Source organism: Schistocerca nitens, chromosome 12 (assembly GCF_023898315.1).
Source record: "Schistocerca nitens isolate TAMUIC-IGC-003100 chromosome 12, iqSchNite1.1, whole genome shotgun sequence".
Taxonomy (NCBI): domain Eukaryota; kingdom Metazoa; phylum Arthropoda; class Insecta; order Orthoptera; family Acrididae; genus Schistocerca; species Schistocerca nitens.
This window is the reverse complement of record NC_064625.1, coordinates 106,825,635-106,844,309: the sequence shown is the minus strand read 5'-3', so window position 1 is coordinate 106,844,309 and position 18,675 is coordinate 106,825,635. Positions and strand designations below refer to the sequence as shown.

The 18,675-nt window shown below is 41.0% G+C and overlaps 1 protein-coding gene across 1 annotated transcript in view; it reads right to left on the bottom strand.

Moving 5' to 3' along the window:
* Window positions 1-910: 910 nt before the first annotated feature.
* LOC126215090 (organic solute transporter alpha-like protein) overlaps window positions 911-18,675 on the bottom strand; it is a 111,410-nt gene continuing 93,645 nt past the window's right edge. Inside the window, exon 7 of the mRNA XM_049941736.1 lies at window positions 911-1,745. Within this exon, the coding sequence (XP_049797693.1) occupies window positions 1,576-1,745 (170 nt within the window). The 3' untranslated portion in view covers window positions 911-1,575. The remainder of the gene's footprint in view (window positions 1,746-18,675) is intronic.

Here is an 18,675-nt window from a genome sequence, read left to right as displayed (position 1 = left end):
TTGCAAAAAATGTTAATAGCTGATCATTGTGTATTCTTAAGTACCAAAATGTTGTTATTCAGTCATGCCAAAAATCTGTTTGTTTGCTATATAAATGCCGTCACATTTGCAATATTTACATAATTTCAGACAAATGTAGGAACACTACATAAATCAGTCTGACATTAAATTGTGCCACAAATGTCAGTAATTAAAATAATTATATAATTAGTGTGATTCACAATTTGTCATATGTAATTGTTTATAAAATTTATTTTGTTGATTTTCATATTGAAATTAGTAAAACAGACTCTTACAATAGTTAATGTATCAATGAAAAGTATGAAATTTTGAAAATAATCAATTTTTCAATGAAAATAGCCTTACAAAAACTGTAATTATATCAAATATAAATGTGAAAGATGGAAAATATAATGTATCAGGACTAATGTGAACTTGTAATTTGAAATTATCAGTTCTGTAATCATTTAAATAGCGCTTTGAAAATCTTACATTGTTATATTCTTATTTTTACTATGACAGTTGCATTCACCAGTCAGTCATTATGACAGGGAGTTGTGATCCTTTAGTCTGTAAGTCAGCAGTCAATGTCAGTAGTCAAATAGTAAAAATTTTGTGAAAAATTATTTGCTTATCATCAAACTATAATCAGAATTGGAAGTATTGCTTATATTTTTTTATTAGAGTGCTGAATTTAGCTTCCACTGACTTGCACCCGGGGTGAGACAGACTACAGTGACCTGATTTAGACATGTGTTTTCTGTGTGATGATGAGCAGACAAGCTAAAGAATATTCTACAACTTCATAACATTCTACTATCCTCTCACAGAATTTGTGGTATGCTTTTTTGTGTGAAGGAAAGGATCAATTAATAAATAATTATAGTTCATAGAATTTTATTGGTAGCAAGGTAATTACAACCTGTAGATCTGGACAATAAGTATATAAACAGTTTTGGATTTGGGTATGTTCTAATATGGCCATATTACATGCCAGAAATCATACATATGTACGATAAAGTTACCCATTGCAGCCACTTCAGAGTGAGGCAATAGATAGTTCACCATGAGGACAATCAGGACAGTCAAAATCCCATTAACAACATAAATCAGATGTAGGTGCAGTATATTATTATACATCCCTGGAGATTAAAGCAGCTTTATAGTTGTATAAACATCAACATAAAGCACTACAGTAGAGTGCAATTGAACTGACCGCACGGAGACACCTGGAAACTCTGCTGAATATCCCGAGGGAAGGCTGACTTCCAGTTACTGGGCTATGCTGAAAAGAATTCATTTCACACATCTGGGATGGATGATCCTCCATTTCTCCCACGGGGTAGAGCAGATTCTGCAGATGATATGAAACTGGGTAACCTCAAAGCCAACGGCTGCAGGTGTGCAACTTTCCCTGCAATTGCCTGTCACTGGTGCTCTGTGAGAGGCTCAATCTCCAGTGCTAGAGTACGAGTGAGATATCGCATGACTCTCTGCTGGGAGCTGTCTCGCAGGCCCTGACAGGCAGTACCACAATTGATCACAATCACTTTGAGCAACCATCGGGTCAGACTGCTACCGAAGGCCCCTGGCATTTGAGACGTCAACCATCTCCTGGCAGTGTTCCGTGTCTTCACCCTCCTCCTCTCGCATGCGGTGGAAACCTAGCTCCTGGTGGCAGTACAGGCTTCGAGCCCAGAGGCTGAGGGCGAACACCTCCAGCAGTGTCAGCACATTCACCACCACTGCGGACAATACAGAGGAAAACATTGTAGAGTTGGAACAGACATAGTGTTTTTTATTTTTACACATCTAGTTCTATGTCACCAAATTGAGGAGCAAATCTCCAAGATCATGGAACGTGTCAGCACATGAAATCACAACATAAAATATAACAGATAAAATAGAATGCTTATGAATCCAAAAAAAGACAAGCCATAAGATTATGTAAATGCAACAAATTATGTAACACAGGAATAAGCTTTTTTCAAGGAACTCCTCGACAGAACAGAAGGAGTGACCCATGCCGAAACTCTTCAGTTTTGATTTGAAACCATGTGGATTACTGCCTAATTGAATTCTTGTGGTAGCTTATTGAAGAAGGATGCAGCAGTATACTGCACACCTTGTGATGAAGCAAGCTGGAACAATTTTAATTCCCCACTTGTTTTGCCATCTGCCTCCTTAAATTCATTTTGTTACTTTTAACTAATTATCATTAAATACATGAATATAATCTGCATTTCCATAAAAGAGAAAGAGAGGCCCTCATTTTTAAAGTAAATAATGCCAGATATAATTTTGTGCTTTGTTTTATTATTTTCAAATTTTTTTACTATTCCTAGTTAGTATCATTTGTTATAGGGTGAAATCGGTGATTGTTTCCTAGCTTAAATGCCATTGTTGACTTATAAACAAATATACATTCTGTAATAATTGTAAACAAAGTAATAGTAACCTTAATGTATCTATTTAGCTCTATTCAAAAACATGTTAACAAAACCAGCCATTCATTAATTCCAAAGTAATTAACAATTTTGTCAAAAGTATTGTTTATGTAACTATATTTGTTAATTTCACAATTTAGACAAATAATTTGATGTAACCCTTGAAGTAGAAGATACTGCTAAATAATACCATTTTATTGATGTATTCAGTTAATTTAATGAGTTAAGTTTAAATTGTAATTTCTGTAAATTAAACTTTGAACAATGTTTAGTTCCAGCACCTATTATTGTGATGATATATTGTATTGTATCTTAACTGGGGACCTAGAAATGACGGAGAGGCTCCATCCCCGCCGCAGCCGCAGTGGTCCACAACCCCACGACGACTACCGCAGTCCACTTCACCCCTCCGCCGCCCCACACCGAACCCAGGGTTATTGTGCAGTTCAGCCCCCAGTGCACCCCCCAGGGAATGTCTCACACCATACGAGTGTAACCCCTATGTTTGCATGGTAGAGTAATGGTGGTGTACATGTATGTGGAGAACTTGTTTGCTCAGCAATTGCTGACATAGTGAAACTGAGGCGGAATAAGGGGGACCAGCCCACATTCGCCGAGGCAGATGGAAAACCACTTAAAAACCATCCACAGACTGGCTGGTTCTCCGGACCTCGATACAAATCTGCCGGGCCGATTCGTGCCGGGGACCAGGTGCTCCTTCCCGCCCAGAAAGTCGTGTTTTAGACTGCACGGCCAACTGGGCGGGCATGATTATATATAAGGGCCCAATTTTTGGTCATGAGACAGTCAGTCCATGGCTGAGTTTCACACGAGTAACCTGTGGTGGTTACAACAACTAAAATACTTCAAAATAACTGTGGAATAAGTGTTAAACAATTAGGCCATGTGTAAAAACAGTGACAGTGTCTGCACCATATATACCTGATTATTCTTCAAGAACTGTGAACTTTGTGGTTAGGCTTTACTGTTGGTAGATGTTCAACAGTAAACTATTGTAGTAGTATGTGGAGTTTTGCCTGCAAACTATTCATGAGGCTTATCGCGAGTTAAACAATAGTGCACTGGCCATATAACTGCGTATTATTGGGGGGCTGTAAACAGTGAAATTAAAGTACTATGACACACAACTGTTCACCCGTGGCTACATAACTTGAAGTAGGCAGTGTCAGAAACTGCAACCCATTTTTTCAGCTAGTGTAGCAATGCAGTATGTCGACACCAAGGACAACAATCAACAAACAAAGAAATAAAAGCAGGTGGAACTGCCACAACCTTTCTGCACAAGAGTTAAAGAAGTGAAATCCAAATGCAGATTGGATTTCTGCCTAGTATTAACTGAGTGAACGTTGCTAATTCTTGGTAATAAGCTGATATTGTTAACAAGAAATGACAGTAAATAATGTATGTATTGAGAGGCCAATGTCAGAACATCCAGACTAATGAACAGGGGTCGACAAGAGGTTCGAACTTACACCACTTCTTGCCAAAACCACTCATTTCTGACCCAAAAATATCCCTTGAGAATGGAAAGACCTACCCTAAAACATAATCTCACATTTCATAAGCAAAAGAAAATAAGCAAAGGAGACCAATTTTTGTGTTGAAATATCACTTACTTCATATACCATTCAAATAGTGAAAATGGCAGCATTAAGTCTTTGAACAAGATCTTGAACATGGGCTTTCCACAACAGTTTACTATCTATCTGAACACCTAGAAATTTGAACTGTTCCATTTCACTAATCATGCAAGGTGTGTTCCATAAGTAATGCGACCAGATTCATAAAAAATCATATATTGAATACATTTGTACAAATAATGAAACATTTTCAAAATAGCACCCTCTTGCATTGATGTACTTCTGAAGGCAGTGTTTCCATGCCTGAAAGGCATCCTGGAATGTCTTTTCTGGAATGTCCTTTAGAGCTGATGTAACATGCGCCTGGATGCTTTCAATTGTGTCCAATGATTTCCTTTCATGACTCCTTTTAACCGAGGAAACAAAAAAATGTCAGCGGGAGCCAGGTCAGGACTGTAGGGAGGCTGGGGAACCAGTGGGGTCTTGGTCCTGGCCAGGAAGTCATTGACAATGAAGGCGCTGTGACTTCGCGCATTGTCGTGGTGAACTTTCCACATGTCCGTGATGTCGCTTCAGCAGTGCGAGACCCTCCTTTTCAGTCTTTTGAGCACTTCCAAGTGGAAAGCTGAGTTCACTGTAGTCCCAGTATGTATGACTTCGTGGTGCACAATGCCTCTGACTTCAAAGAAGACAATGAGCAAGACCATGAATTCTGGACTTGCTCATGCATGCCTTTTTGGGATGGGGTGACAAAGGGATGTGCCACTCTGCACTCTGCCTTTTTGTCTCAGGGTCATACTCAAAAATCCACAACTCATCACCAGTGATAACTGAGTTTAAAAAATGAGGATCATTTCCGACATTTCTCGGCGCCGAAGCACTCGCCTGTGTTTGTGTTCATGAGTCAACGCTTTTGGAACAAGTTTGGCACACACCTTTCTCATGTTCAAATCTTCAGTTACAATGCGGAAAATGGTTGTTTTTGACATGTTTAGAGTTTGTGTTATCAATTGAAAGCTCAGCCGTCTGTCATAGTTCAAACAATCATGCACACACGTCACATTTTCGTCGACTCGTGCGGTTGATGGCCGTCCACTACAAGGTTCGTCTCCTCTCGGCCCTCCATGAACGACTTGTGCCATTGGAAAACTTGTGATTTGGACAAGCAATCATTCCCAAAGGCATGCTGAAGTAATGGAATCGTTTTGGTGGTGGACTTCCCAAGTTTAATGCAAAATTTGATAGCTCTACAGAATGATCCATTGTGCCGTGTTATATAAACTCAAAATGGGGTTGATGGAAATGCACGTCCTGACTCTCTGGTAGCTTGCAGCTGAATGAGACAAAGAGTGTTTTGAAGCTTCCAGCCCCCTCCACTTAGCCCAGACGGTTACAACATGCTGTGGTTTACTGTTGCGTCAGGAAAAAATTGGTCGCCTTACTTATGGAACGCACTCTGTATGTCCATTCTATAAAATTAAAATGTCAGGTTTTTTTTTTTTTAATTGTGTGTTAGAAACCGTAAAAATTAAGTATTATTGTGAGTTAGCATTAGTTTATTTTCTACAAGCCATGAACTTATGTCTTGAACTGTACAACTTCAAACAGTGCCATTGTTGCACACAACATCCTTCACTACCAAGCTAGTGTCATCAGCAAACAGAAATATTTTAGGATCACCTGTAATACTAGAGAACATATCAGTTATATAAACAAGGAACAGGAGTGGCCCTAGCACTGTTTCTGGGGGCACCACCCATTTAACCATGCCCCACTCAGACCCCACATCATAGCCATTCTTGACACTGTGGAGAATGGCCTCCTGTCATCTGTTATTAATGTAATAGGTGAACCAATGGTGAGCTACTCCATAATGGTCCAACTTCTGGAGCAATATTTTGTGATCAACACAATCAAATGCATTAGTTAAATCAAAAAAGATGCCAAGCATTTGAAACCTTTTGTTTAATCCATCCAGTACATCATAGAGAAAGGCAATTATGAGAATCTCTTCCAAGGCACTAGGAAATGATGGAGTGAGCATTGGCATGATTAAGAACGTCGTAGACACTATTACTCCAGTTATCACAGACATCTTCAACCTGTCTCTTGTCAGTAGTACTTTCGCGAAACAGTCCCTCAAATACTCCTCAATGGTACCCAACTACCATACCAAAAAACAGTAAAAGACCTTGGAATAATCTTGGATGAAAACCTAAACTGGGAAGAACAAACAGTCACAGCTTGCCGGAAATCGCTCTCCTCCCTACATGCAATTCAAAAATTTAGAAAAATATTTCCAACCCATGTTAAACAAAAATTAGTCCAAACACTAGTCTTGCCTAATCTTTACTACTGCGATGTAGTTCAACACGGCACAAATAGTGAAAATTCTAGATGCTTCAAGCTAGTGATGAACGCTTGCGTTAGATATGTGTGCAATATACGGTTGTATGATCATATCAGTCCTTTATACTCCCAGCTAGGTTGGATACGCCCACATAAGGCACGCGATCTCCACACGATGTGCTTACTTCATCGATTTCTTAGCCACTGGTGCCCCCAATACTTATCTTCATTCCACAACCGCAATACCAGATTGGATACGTCTAGCATCTTGACTGTACCTTTACATAACACAAAATCTTTCTCCGTGTCATTCTCCATCTCAGCCATACGACTATGGAACGCGCTCCCCTGTGATCTGCGTCTTATCCGGAACCACTCAACATTCAAGAGGGAACTCAAGACTTACATATTAGGGACAGTACAGCCACCATTGTTGTGCCCCTCTCATCCCTTTCTTTCTCCTCTCCATCATAGCTTCGAATTTTACCATTCTATTTCTCTTCCTCTAACCTATCTACCTCTTCTATATCTCTTTCACTCCATTCTATCGTCTTATGTCTCTGCTCGATGAGAATAACTCACAAGCTGCAAGAATATAACGAGAAAATTCCCAACCAGCAATAGGACTGACATTCATAAAAGAAAAATATGTTTACTTTCATATACATAGTCATTACTATTATTATTATTATTATTGATTGTTATAATTATTTTTTTATTGTTATAATTATCATTGTACTATTGTTATAATCTCTACTTTTTTCTTTAACATTAATACTGTATAACATGTTATATGTCCTTAATGTTCTGTAGAAACTAAAATTTGTTCAATCTGAGTATGCGTGGTTAGGTGTAAGAGAGGGCCTGAAGGCCATAATCTTGCCAGGTAAAATAAATGCATAAATCAAATAAAATACGGCATTTTTAGTTGTTAAACCTATTCTAAAATCAAGCTGCACATTTTATCGAAAATTATGCAAAATAAAATGATCAATTACACTTACATACACAGCCTTTTCAACAACTTTAGCAAACTTTGATGCCATAGACATAGGTCTAAAATTGTCCACATTATCTCTTTTTATAATGCAGCTTTACTACTGAGTACTTAATGGTTCAAGAAATTGACGATTTTTAAAGGAAAAATTACAAATATGGCTAAGTATAGTGCTAACATGGGCGCACAGTACTTTCATATTCTGCTAGGTACTCCATCATATCCATGAGAGTCCGTGGTCTTCAGTGATTTACTTATTAACTCAGTCTCCCCCTTGCCAGTATCACAGAGGAGCATTTCAGGCATCAATATTGGGAAGGCATTTTCCAAGATAGTAATACGATTCTCTATAGAAACTAAGTTTTTATTTAATTTATGCTTAGAAAGTGATTGTTAAATACTGTACACATATATGAATTATCAGTACCAGGAACATTTTCGCTACAAACTGACTTTATATCATCGATCTTGTGCTGCTGACCAGACACTTCCTTCATGACTGACCTTATGGCTTTAATTTTATCCTGTGAATTACCCATTCTATTTGCATGCCACATACTCTTTGCCTTCCTAATAACATTTTTAAGCGCCTTTCAATACTGTTTGTGTTGAGCTTCTGTAGCTCTTTGTGGCTGCTTCTAATATTTCGATATAATGCCCACTTTGTTCTACATTATATCCTTAACCAACTAGTCAGCCACCCAGGCTGCCTTTTACTCCTAGTAGTCTGTTTAGAATGTTCTAATGGAAAGCAACTTTCAAAGAGCATGAGAAATGTGTTAAGGAATATTATGAAAAATGAAATGATTGTATGGCATTGTTGGCCGGGAGGCCCCATTTAGGGGAGTGCAGTCACTGTATTGCAAGTCCTTTTTAGGTGACGCCACATCAGTGACTTGCGGGTCAATGATGATGAAAAAGATGATGAAGGAAACACAACAGCCAGACCCCTGCCGGGAATCAAACCCGGGCACCCTGCATGGTAGGCCATAACACGACCGCTATGCTATCTACATCTACATTTACATCTACATGTATAGTCCGCAAGCCACCCAACGGTGTGTGGCGGAGGGCACTTTACGTGCCACTGTCATTACCTCCCTTTCCTGTTCCAGTCGCTTATGGTTCGCGGGAAGAACGACTGTCTGAAAGCCTCCGTGCGTGCTCTAGTCTCTCTAATTTTACATTCGTGATCTCCTCGGGAGGTATAAGTAGGGGGAAGCAATATATTCGATACCTCATCCAGAAATGCACCCTTCCGAAACCTGGTGAGCAAGCTACACCGCGATGCAGAGCGCCTCTCTTGCAGAGTCTGCCACTTGAGTTTGTTAAACATCTCCATAATGCTATCACGGTTACCAAATAACCCTGTGACGAAACGCGCCGCTCTTCTTTGGATCTTCTCTATCTCCTCCGTCAACCTGATCTGGTACGGATCCCACACTGATGAGCAATACTCAAGTATAGGTCGAACGAGTGCTATGCTATGCTATGGATGCAGACAAGGAATATTATATTAATTATATATACTACATTATATATTATATAATATTAAGAATTATATTTGGCATATATGTTGTCTTCACCCTTGTTCCTTAACGAGGTTTAAAACACTCTCTATTGCCATTGGATTAGCTTTCCTACATAGTTTGTAACTATAAATAACATTTGTTTGAGTACAACAACCTTTTAGTGTTCAAATTTGTGCACCATGGTCTGAAAGGCCATTCATTCTTTTACTAACACAATGCCCATCTAGTAATGAAGAATGAATAAAAATTTTGTCTATGCTTGTGCTAGTGTTACCTTGCACCCTGTTTGGAAAACACTCAGTCTACATCAGACAATATGAATTAGGAGATCTTCCAGCACCCTTTTTGTTACACAATCACATACAAAATTGATACTGAAGTCACCTCAAATAATTAATTTTTCATACCTTCTATCAAGTGAACCAAGAATCCTCTCTAGTTTGAGCAGAAATGCCCTGAAGTCAGAGTTAGGTGACCTATAAATAACAGTAACTAGAAGTTTAGTTTCATTAAATACAACTGCTCCTGCACAACATTCAAATACCTGTTCAGTGTATTGCTGTGATACGTCTACGGACTTGAATGGAATACTATTTTTTACATACATGGCTACTCCCCCAGTTCTCAAAGAACTCCTTAAAAACAGCCAGATAATCTGTATCCTGGTAAAGAAAGCCTCTGAACTGTCATATTATTTAAGTGGTGCTCCAGTATACAAAAAATGTCAGTCACCATCTATAAGCAGTTTGTTGTATGTTTTATGTTAGCCAGAGACCTAGAAACGACGGAGAAGCTCCATCTCCGCTGCAGCCACAGTGATCCACAATCCCACGATGACTACCACAGTCCACTTCACCCCTCTGCTGCCCCACACCAAATCCAGGGTTATTGTGGACCCCCCCCCCCCCCCCAGGGAACGTCTCACACCAGATGAGTGTAACCCCTATTTTTTTGTGGTAGAGTAATGATGGTGTACGCATATGTGGAGAACTTGTTTGCACAGCAGTTGTCGACATAATGTAGCTAAGGGAGAATAAGGGGAACCAGCCCACATTCGCCGAGGCAGATGGAAAACTGCCTAAAAACCATCCACATGCTGGCCGGCTCAGCGGACCTCGAAACAAGTCCGCTGGGCAGTTTCGTGCCGGGGACCAGGCGCTCCTTCCCACTCTGGAAAGCCATGCATTAGACTGCTCGGCTTTATCTATAATGCCTCTTATATTTTGATGAAATATGCTAATTCCTTCACTACTTGGATACCTGGTATCCTTTGAAGGAATCTTCCAAGTGGTAGAGGTGATCTTGGGGATCATGAGCAACAAAGAAAAACATTTTATTAAAAGAATTTATGTTAGATTGGTGCATAAGTTTGTAGCACTTTTCCATATTTAATAAACACAACAGAAAATAATAGAGTCTTTAGTCATCAGTGAAATATTCTCCTTTTTTGTAGGAAAAGACAGATTGCTACTCACCATAAAGATAATGCACTAAGTTGCAGATAGGCACAGTTACACATAAGCTTTCAGCCCCAGCCTTTATCAGAAAAAGAGAAACACACACCATTCATTCACACAGAAAGCATACCTCACACACACATGTTCGTCAACTCTGGCGTCTTGGGCCAGTATTCTGATATACTGTTGATATTGCTACCTGGAGTTTCCATTGTTTGATATATTCTCCTCACTATTTACAACAATCTAGCAACATTAGAGTAACTTTTTGATTCTGCAAAGGTAGAAATCACTTTTTTTTGTTTTTTTTTATTTTTTTTTTTTTGAAGAAAAACTCATTGAGACATGCTCGAAGCGCATTTACATCTGGAGAGGAAGATCCTGGAAGGTTGTCCCATAAACAATGGAAAAGGAGAAAATCTGAGGGTGAGAGATAAGATGAATAAGGTGGGTGTGGAATGACTTCCCAATGTAAGTCCTACATAGTGTTTTCTGTCAGCCAAGCAGAATGCAAACAGGTGTTATCACGGAGTAGCATCACTTCACCCAGTCTTCCTGGCATTTTTTCTGGACTGCATGTGCTAAATGTCTCATTTGTTGACAATAAATGTCAGCAGTGATGATTACACCTCAGGGAAGCAATTTGTGGTACACCATACTTCGCTGTCCCATCAGATGCATTATCTATTGTGGATGAGCAGAGGTATGTACGGGGAGTTGCTGATTTATTTGGGCTCAACCATTCCCTTCTTTCCTGTATTTTAACAAAACAACATTATATCTCTTCACCAATTATGATACAGGATTAGAACAATTCATTTTGTTTATGACCCAAATGATGACAAGCAAGCAGACATGCATAAAAAGCCACCTGCCGATTTTTGCGAGTTCAGCTTAGATCATGCACTACCCATATACTGGATTTTTTAACCTTCTCCATTGCATTCAATTGTCACATAATGGTGGCATGAGCACAGTTCATCACATTTGCCAATTCTCAAGTACAATGATGTTGATCATTGTGGATTAATGTGTTTAAACAATCTTCAGCAAACCCCAAAGGTCTTCCTGAATGTGGAAAGTCACTAAAGTCAAAATCATCACCCTTAAAACGAGAAAACCATTTTCTTGGCATGCTGTGTCCAGTGGCTTTATCCCCATACATGGCACAAATGTTTCTGGCTGCCTCCGCTGCTGTCACTTCTCTATTGAACTCAAACAGAAGAATATGTCAGAACTATTAATCAAATTGCATGCATATGGAGTATCGTCTCAGTTGTATAACTGGATTCATGATTTCCTCTCAGAGAGGTCAGAGTTCGTAGTGATAGATGGTAAATCATCAATTAGAATGAAGTGATATCTGGCATTCTGCATGGTAGTGTCATGGGCCCTCTGTTGTTTCTGATTTACATAAATAATCTAGGTAATAATCTGAGCAGCCCCCTCAGATTGTTTGCCGATGATGCTGTAATTTACCGTCTAGTAAAATCATCAGATGATCAATTCCAGTTACAAAATGATCTAGAGAGAATTTCTGTATGGTGCAAAAAATGGCAATTGGCACTAAACAAAGAAAAGTGCAAGGCCATCCACATGGGTACTAAAAGAAATCTGATAAAATTTGGGTTTACGATAAATTGCACATATCTAAGGGCTGTCAATTCAACTAAATACCTAGGAATTACCATTCCAAGCAACTTAAATTGAAAAGACCACATAGATAATATTGTGGGGAAGGCGAAAGAAAGACTTTGTTTGCAGAACACTTAGAAGATGCGACAAACCCACTAAAGAGACAGCCTACATTACACTTGTCCGTCCTCTACTGGAATACTGCTGCGCGGTATGGGATCCTTACCAGGTAGGACTGACGGAGGACACTGAAAAAGTGGAAATAAGGGCAGCTCGTTTCGTGTTATCGCGCAATAGGGGTGAGAGTGTCACTGATATGATACGTGAGTTGGGTTGCAGTCACTGAAACAAAGGCAGTTTTCTTCACAGCGATATCTACACTCCTGTAAATTGAAATAAGAACACAGAATTCATTGTCCCAGGAAGGGGAAACTTTATTGACACATTCCTGGGGTCAGATACATCACATGATCACACTGACAGAACCACAGGCACATAGACACAGGCAACAGAGCATGCACAATGTCGGCACTAGTACAGTGTATATCCACCTTTCGCAGCAATGCAGGCTGCTATTCTCCCATGGAGACGATCGTAGAGATGCTGGATGTACTCCTGTGGAACGGCTTGCCATGCCATTTCCACCTGGCGCCTCAGTTGGACCAGCGTTCGTGCTGGACGTGCAGACCGCGTGAGACGACGCTTCATCCAGTCCCAAACATGCTCAATGGGGGACAGATCCGGAGATCTTGTTGGCCAGGGTAGTTGACTTATACCTTCTAGAGCACGTTGGGTGGCACGGGATACATGCGGACGTGCATTGTCCTGTTGGAACAGCAAGTTCCCTTGCCGGTCTAGGAATGGTAGAAAGATGGGTTCGATGACGGTTTGGATGTACCGTGCACTATTCAGTGTCCTCTCGACGATCAACAGTGGTGTACGGCCAGTGTAGGAGATCGCTCCCCACACCATGATGCCGGGTGTTGGCCCTGTGTGCCTCGGTCGTATGCAGTCCTGATTGTGGCGCTCACCTGCACGGCGCCAAACACGCATACGACCATCATTGGCACCAAGGCAGAAGCGACTCTCATCGCTGAAGACGACACGTCTCCATTCGTCCCTCCATTCACGCCTGTCGCGACACCACTGGAGGCGGGCTGCACGATGTTGGGGCGTGAGCGGAAGACGGCCTAACGGTGTGCGGGACCGTAGCCCAGCTTCATGGAGACGGTTGCGAATGGTCCTCGCCGATACCCCAGGAGCAACAGTGTCCCTAATTTGCTGGGAAGTGGCGGTGCGGTCCCCTACAGCACTGCGTAGGATCCTACGGCCTCGGCGTGCATCCGTGCGTCGCTGCGGTCCGGTCCCAGGTCGACGGGCACGTGCACCTTCCGCCGACCACTGGCGACAACATCGATGTACTGTGGAGACCGCACGCCCCACGTGTTGAGCAATTCGGCGGTACGTCCACCCGGCCTCCCGCATGCCCACTATACGCCCTCACTCAAAGTCCGTCAACTGCACATACGGTTCACGTCCATGCTGTCGCGGCATGCTACAAGTGTTAAAGACTGCGATGGAGCTCTGTATGCCACGGCAAACTGGCTGACACTGACGGCGGCGGTGCACAAATGCTGCGCAGCTAGCGCCATTCGACGGCCAACACCGCGGTTCCTGGTGTGTCCGCTGTGCCGTGCGTGTGATCATTGCATGTACAGCCCTCTCACAGTGTCCGGAGCAAGTATGGTGGGTCTGACACACCGGTGTCAATGTGTTCTTTTTTCCATTTCCAGGAGTGTATTTACGAAATTTCAATCACCAACATTGTCTTCCAAATGCGAAAATATTATGTTGACACCCACCTACATAGGGAGGAATGATCATCATAATAAAATAAGAGGAATCAGAGCTAAAACGGAGAGATTTAGGTGTTCCTTTTTCCCATGCGCCACTCGAGAGTGGAATGGTAGAGAAGTAGTATGAAAATGGTTCGACAAACCCTCTGCCAGGCACTTAAGTGTGACTTGCAGAGTAACCATGTAGATGTGGATGTAGAACATTCCTATTTCTCCAATTGGTACTCCATTTTCTAGTGTTCACAGACCCACTCACTGTCACCAAATGACAAAATGACAATATGGAAACTCATATAAACAACAATTGATAAATAAATAAACCTGTAGCTACCAGAATATTAACATGCAAAACAAAAACACTACAAACTTACACCTCAACATAATGTATTTACACATAAATTTCCAAATTTCTGAGCTAACTTTTGGAGACTAAAATATTATGAAATGTAAGAGTCTCAAAAATTGCATGGAATTTGCAATGAAATTCATCAGTGCTGCATTCTCACTGTTTATTAAACCACGTGATACATTATTTTAATATACTCGTACAACATGATACATTAATTTTTTCATTTACAGTTACTTTTTACATCTATATTTATGACCTGCGTATAATTTACAGCCTGTTACAATAAGAAGAGTTAATTCTGAGAGGGGTACAGGGACCAGGGTAAGCAAGCTCTGCCTATTGACGCCCAGCACATAGGCTGCTGAGGGGGAGGGGTAGTGCGGAGGAAACGAGCTACACTAATGTCGCACAGTGCTGCCAACATAGTTGCATCTACATACAGTTTGTGCTCCAAGCAGTGCTAATGATGCCATTTATTGGCCACTGCCATAACACCTGTCAACTGCTGTATACTGCGCATCTACAAAAGGAAAAATGGGGACGGAAGTGTAATAAAAGTTTACAGGATTTGTGAAATTGAAGTAGATAGTTTCATGTTGAATGATGGAACTTGTGGCTACTAATTCCTTATCAGTTATCATAGACTGTTTGGAATTAAAAAGAACCAGTGGCAAAGAATGCATTGTGCCAATAAAAAGATAATGCGTAACAACATTTTGAACATTTATTCATATATACTGTATGTATGTAGACAGTACAACCTTCTTTTTAGCAGTGGAAGAACTTTGTATGTTTTCTATCAGAAGTGTGGGCTACACTGGTGTGCAAAAGTCATGGGACAGCGATCTGCACATGTACCGATGGCAATAGCATCGCGTATGCAAGGTACAAAGGGCAGTGCTTTGGCGGAGCTGTCATTTGTGCACAGGTGATTGATATAGAAGGTCTACGAAGCGATTATCCCAGCAGGAGGGTAGATGCATGGGTGACTCCATTTCGGAAATTGTCAGGGAATTCAGTATTCCGAGATCCACGGTGTCAAGAGCGTGCCGAGAATACGAAATCTGAGGCATTACTTTTCACCATGTACAACGCAGTGGCCGACGACCTTCACTTAACGACCGGGACTGGCGTTTTCTAAGAGGTTTCAGAGCTGATAGACAAGCAGCACTACATGGAATAACCACAGAAATGAATGAGGGATGTACGACGAAAGTATCTGTTACGACAGTGCAGTATTGATCACGTGCCTTTGATAACAGCAGGACATTGTCCACAGCGCCTCTCCTGGGTTTGTGGCCACATCAGTTGGACCATAGGCCAAGGAAGGAACCAGTATAGCAGTGAGCTGACAGTGTACGCAGCCCTCAACACTGGACTCATACTCGCTCTGTTTCCAAGCTCTAATGCGCGGTGGACTGACTGTTGCTCCAGAAAAGCGGTGTGAAGGGGCTTGTGACCACATCAGTTGGACCATAGGTCACTGGAAAACTGTGGCCTGGGCAGATTCCAAGAAGCCCACGTTGTCAACAAGGCATTGTGCAAGCTGGCAGTTGCTCCACAATACTGTGGCTGTGTTATCGTAAAATACATTGAGTCCTTGTTATGTTCTGCTAGTTGGAGAACAATTGAAGCCATTCATGGACTTCATGTTCCCAAACAATGATGCAATTTTTATGGACGACAATTCACCATGTCACTGGGCCACAATTGTTTGCGATTGGTTTGAAGAACATTCTGGATAATTCGAGAGAATGTTTTGGCCATCCAAATCGCCTGAAATGAATTCTGTCGAATATTTATTGGACACAATCGAAAGGTCAGTTCGTGCACAATCCTGCACTGGCAACACTTTCGCGATTCTGGATGGCTATAGAGACAACATGGCTCAAGATTTCTGCAGGCCAACAACTTGTTGAGCTCACGCCACGTAGGGCTACTGCACTGCGCTAGTCAAAAGGAGGACCAACACGATGTTATGATGCATCCTACGACGTTTGTCATATCAGTGTACGCTACAATACTTTTCTTAAGCATTGGAGGGACGTTGTATGTATTCCATTTGAAGTGTGGATTACAGTATCGAACTATCTCCAGACCGGCCGTAGTGGCCGAGCGGTTCTAGGCGCCTCAGTCCAGAACAGTGCTGTTGCTACGGTTGCAGGTTTGAATCCTGCCTCGGGCATGGATGTGTGTGATGTCCTTAGGTTAGTTATGTTTAAGAAGTTCAAAGTCTAGGGGACTGATGACCCCAGATGTTAAGTCCCATAGTTCTTACAGCCATTTGAACCATTTTTCTGAAAACAAACTCCTAATCTGGAAAAAATTGGTTTTCAATGGTCAGTTATTTTGCTTGAAGTCATCATCCTCATTGCTTTCTTTTGTAACAAAAGCACATTGTTGCAGCCTGCAGAATGGTCCCACAGTAACAGCCCATAGCTGATGTGACCGTGGAACATTGCACAGTATACTGTTAATAGGTACTGGTGTAGCATGACACGTGAGAGTTTGGTCGAATGTATTTTTATGTAGTGGATGTAGGAGATGGACAGAGACAGGGGAGAGAAGGAGATTAGGAACTAATCCAATTCCTAAGCATATACTATCGGAGATATGTGATTAGGAACATTTACAGGTTTTATTTCTTTAAAATATCAAATTTCCGAAAATTCTTCACGGATTGCTTTGAAATATTGAAACAATATTGCATTTGAATATTCACGTGTTTTTGTATACCTACTGTAACGCCATCTGGTAGATATGTAATAGATATGTAATAAAACTAAAAAGACAGTAAACGAGACAACTAAAGTGACAGTAAACGGTAGCAAATTAAGGAGCTGGAACTTTAATAACTCAAGACCCACAGTTTTTCGATAATCTTAATGGTACCGTAAGGCAACGACTGACTGAAACAGAGGAAGGAATCCACTACAATACCAATGGATATCTTTGAGATAAGAAATGGTGAATACAGCAGAGGATGTGAATGGGAAACAGGTACATTAGAAATCGTTTGATAAAACGTTATATATTAAATTCAATTGACAGCTGGGGAAAATATAAAAATGCAGCAAATGAAATAGGCCATGGGGAATAGAAATGTCTAAAAATGACGTTGACAGAGAGTCCAAAATCGTAACGCGATCTTGCACTTTGAAAACATAGGAGAATTAAAATGAGAAAGAAGAAAGAAAAACTTTGTTCAAAGGAGAAGCAACTATCACGAACTCATTTGGCAAGCCAGAACTAAACAAATAAGAGATGTCTAGAAAGTGGAAGGAATATGTAGAGAGGAGAGGGGGCGGGGCTACACCAATTAACATGAGCACAATGTTAGATTCCTGTGAAATGTCTGAACACGCAAGGCACTACTGATCCTACCACTTAGCTAAGTAGACAGACTGAAAAACTGCAAAACTGTTTGTAACATTTGCATGTTTAGAGAAAGGTTTTAACAATCTTAATTGAAAAACATTCTTTGAAGTTCTGGAGGTATCAGCGATAAAACACAGAGATACAAGATTAACTACAACTTGTACAGAGTTGGCCGCTGTGGCCGAGCAGCTCTAGGCGCTCAGTCTGGAACCGCGCTGTTGCTACATTCCTCGCGAGATATTCACTTCTAAACGCTTACCACGCCTTCACTGCAGAAGCTACGGAAATCTCACAAGTACACAAGTCGCCACTAGGAAATGATCTCCCGCGACCACACGCAAAGCTAGAGCGCTCACGCCATGGCTTCATACCAACGCACAGTCACACAAACATGATGAAACATATTCGAAATACTGGATTTACATTTAAATACCTTGAAATTAAATAAATATTCCTACGGTTGGACCGTAAACACACTCTAACACACATTATTAAATACATAAACAAATTAAATAAACATATATCAAAGGAACAGCAACAAAAGGTAGGTGCTTCTAAACACAGTAAATATTTAACCAGTTTCTTCATGAATAGTATATATCGGATATAAACAAAGACATATATGAATAAATATAATTATAAGCATGCAGCTACTGTTTTATCGTGTAACTGTGGAGTACTTACGGCCTGACACGATCGATAGTTGGTTCAAATGGCCCTGAGCACTATGGGACCCAACCTCTTAGGTCATCAGTCCCCTAGAACTTAGAACTACTTAAACCTAACTAACCTAAGGACATCACACACATCCATGCCCGAGGCAGGATTCGAACCTGCGACCGTAGCAGTCCCGCGGTTCCGGACTGCAGCGCCCAGAACAGCACGGCCACCGCGGCCGGCCGATCGATAGTAATTGGCCACTTTGACCTCCAATAACTCATATACTATTCAAGTTACATGCCCGTAATTCATACCAATTTAGGTTTACACTAATAGCTTTCTAAAGAGACGGCGATTCACAAAATGGGATGAAGCGTTTATAATTTGGAAATTCGTTGCTGGGTGTTACTTGTA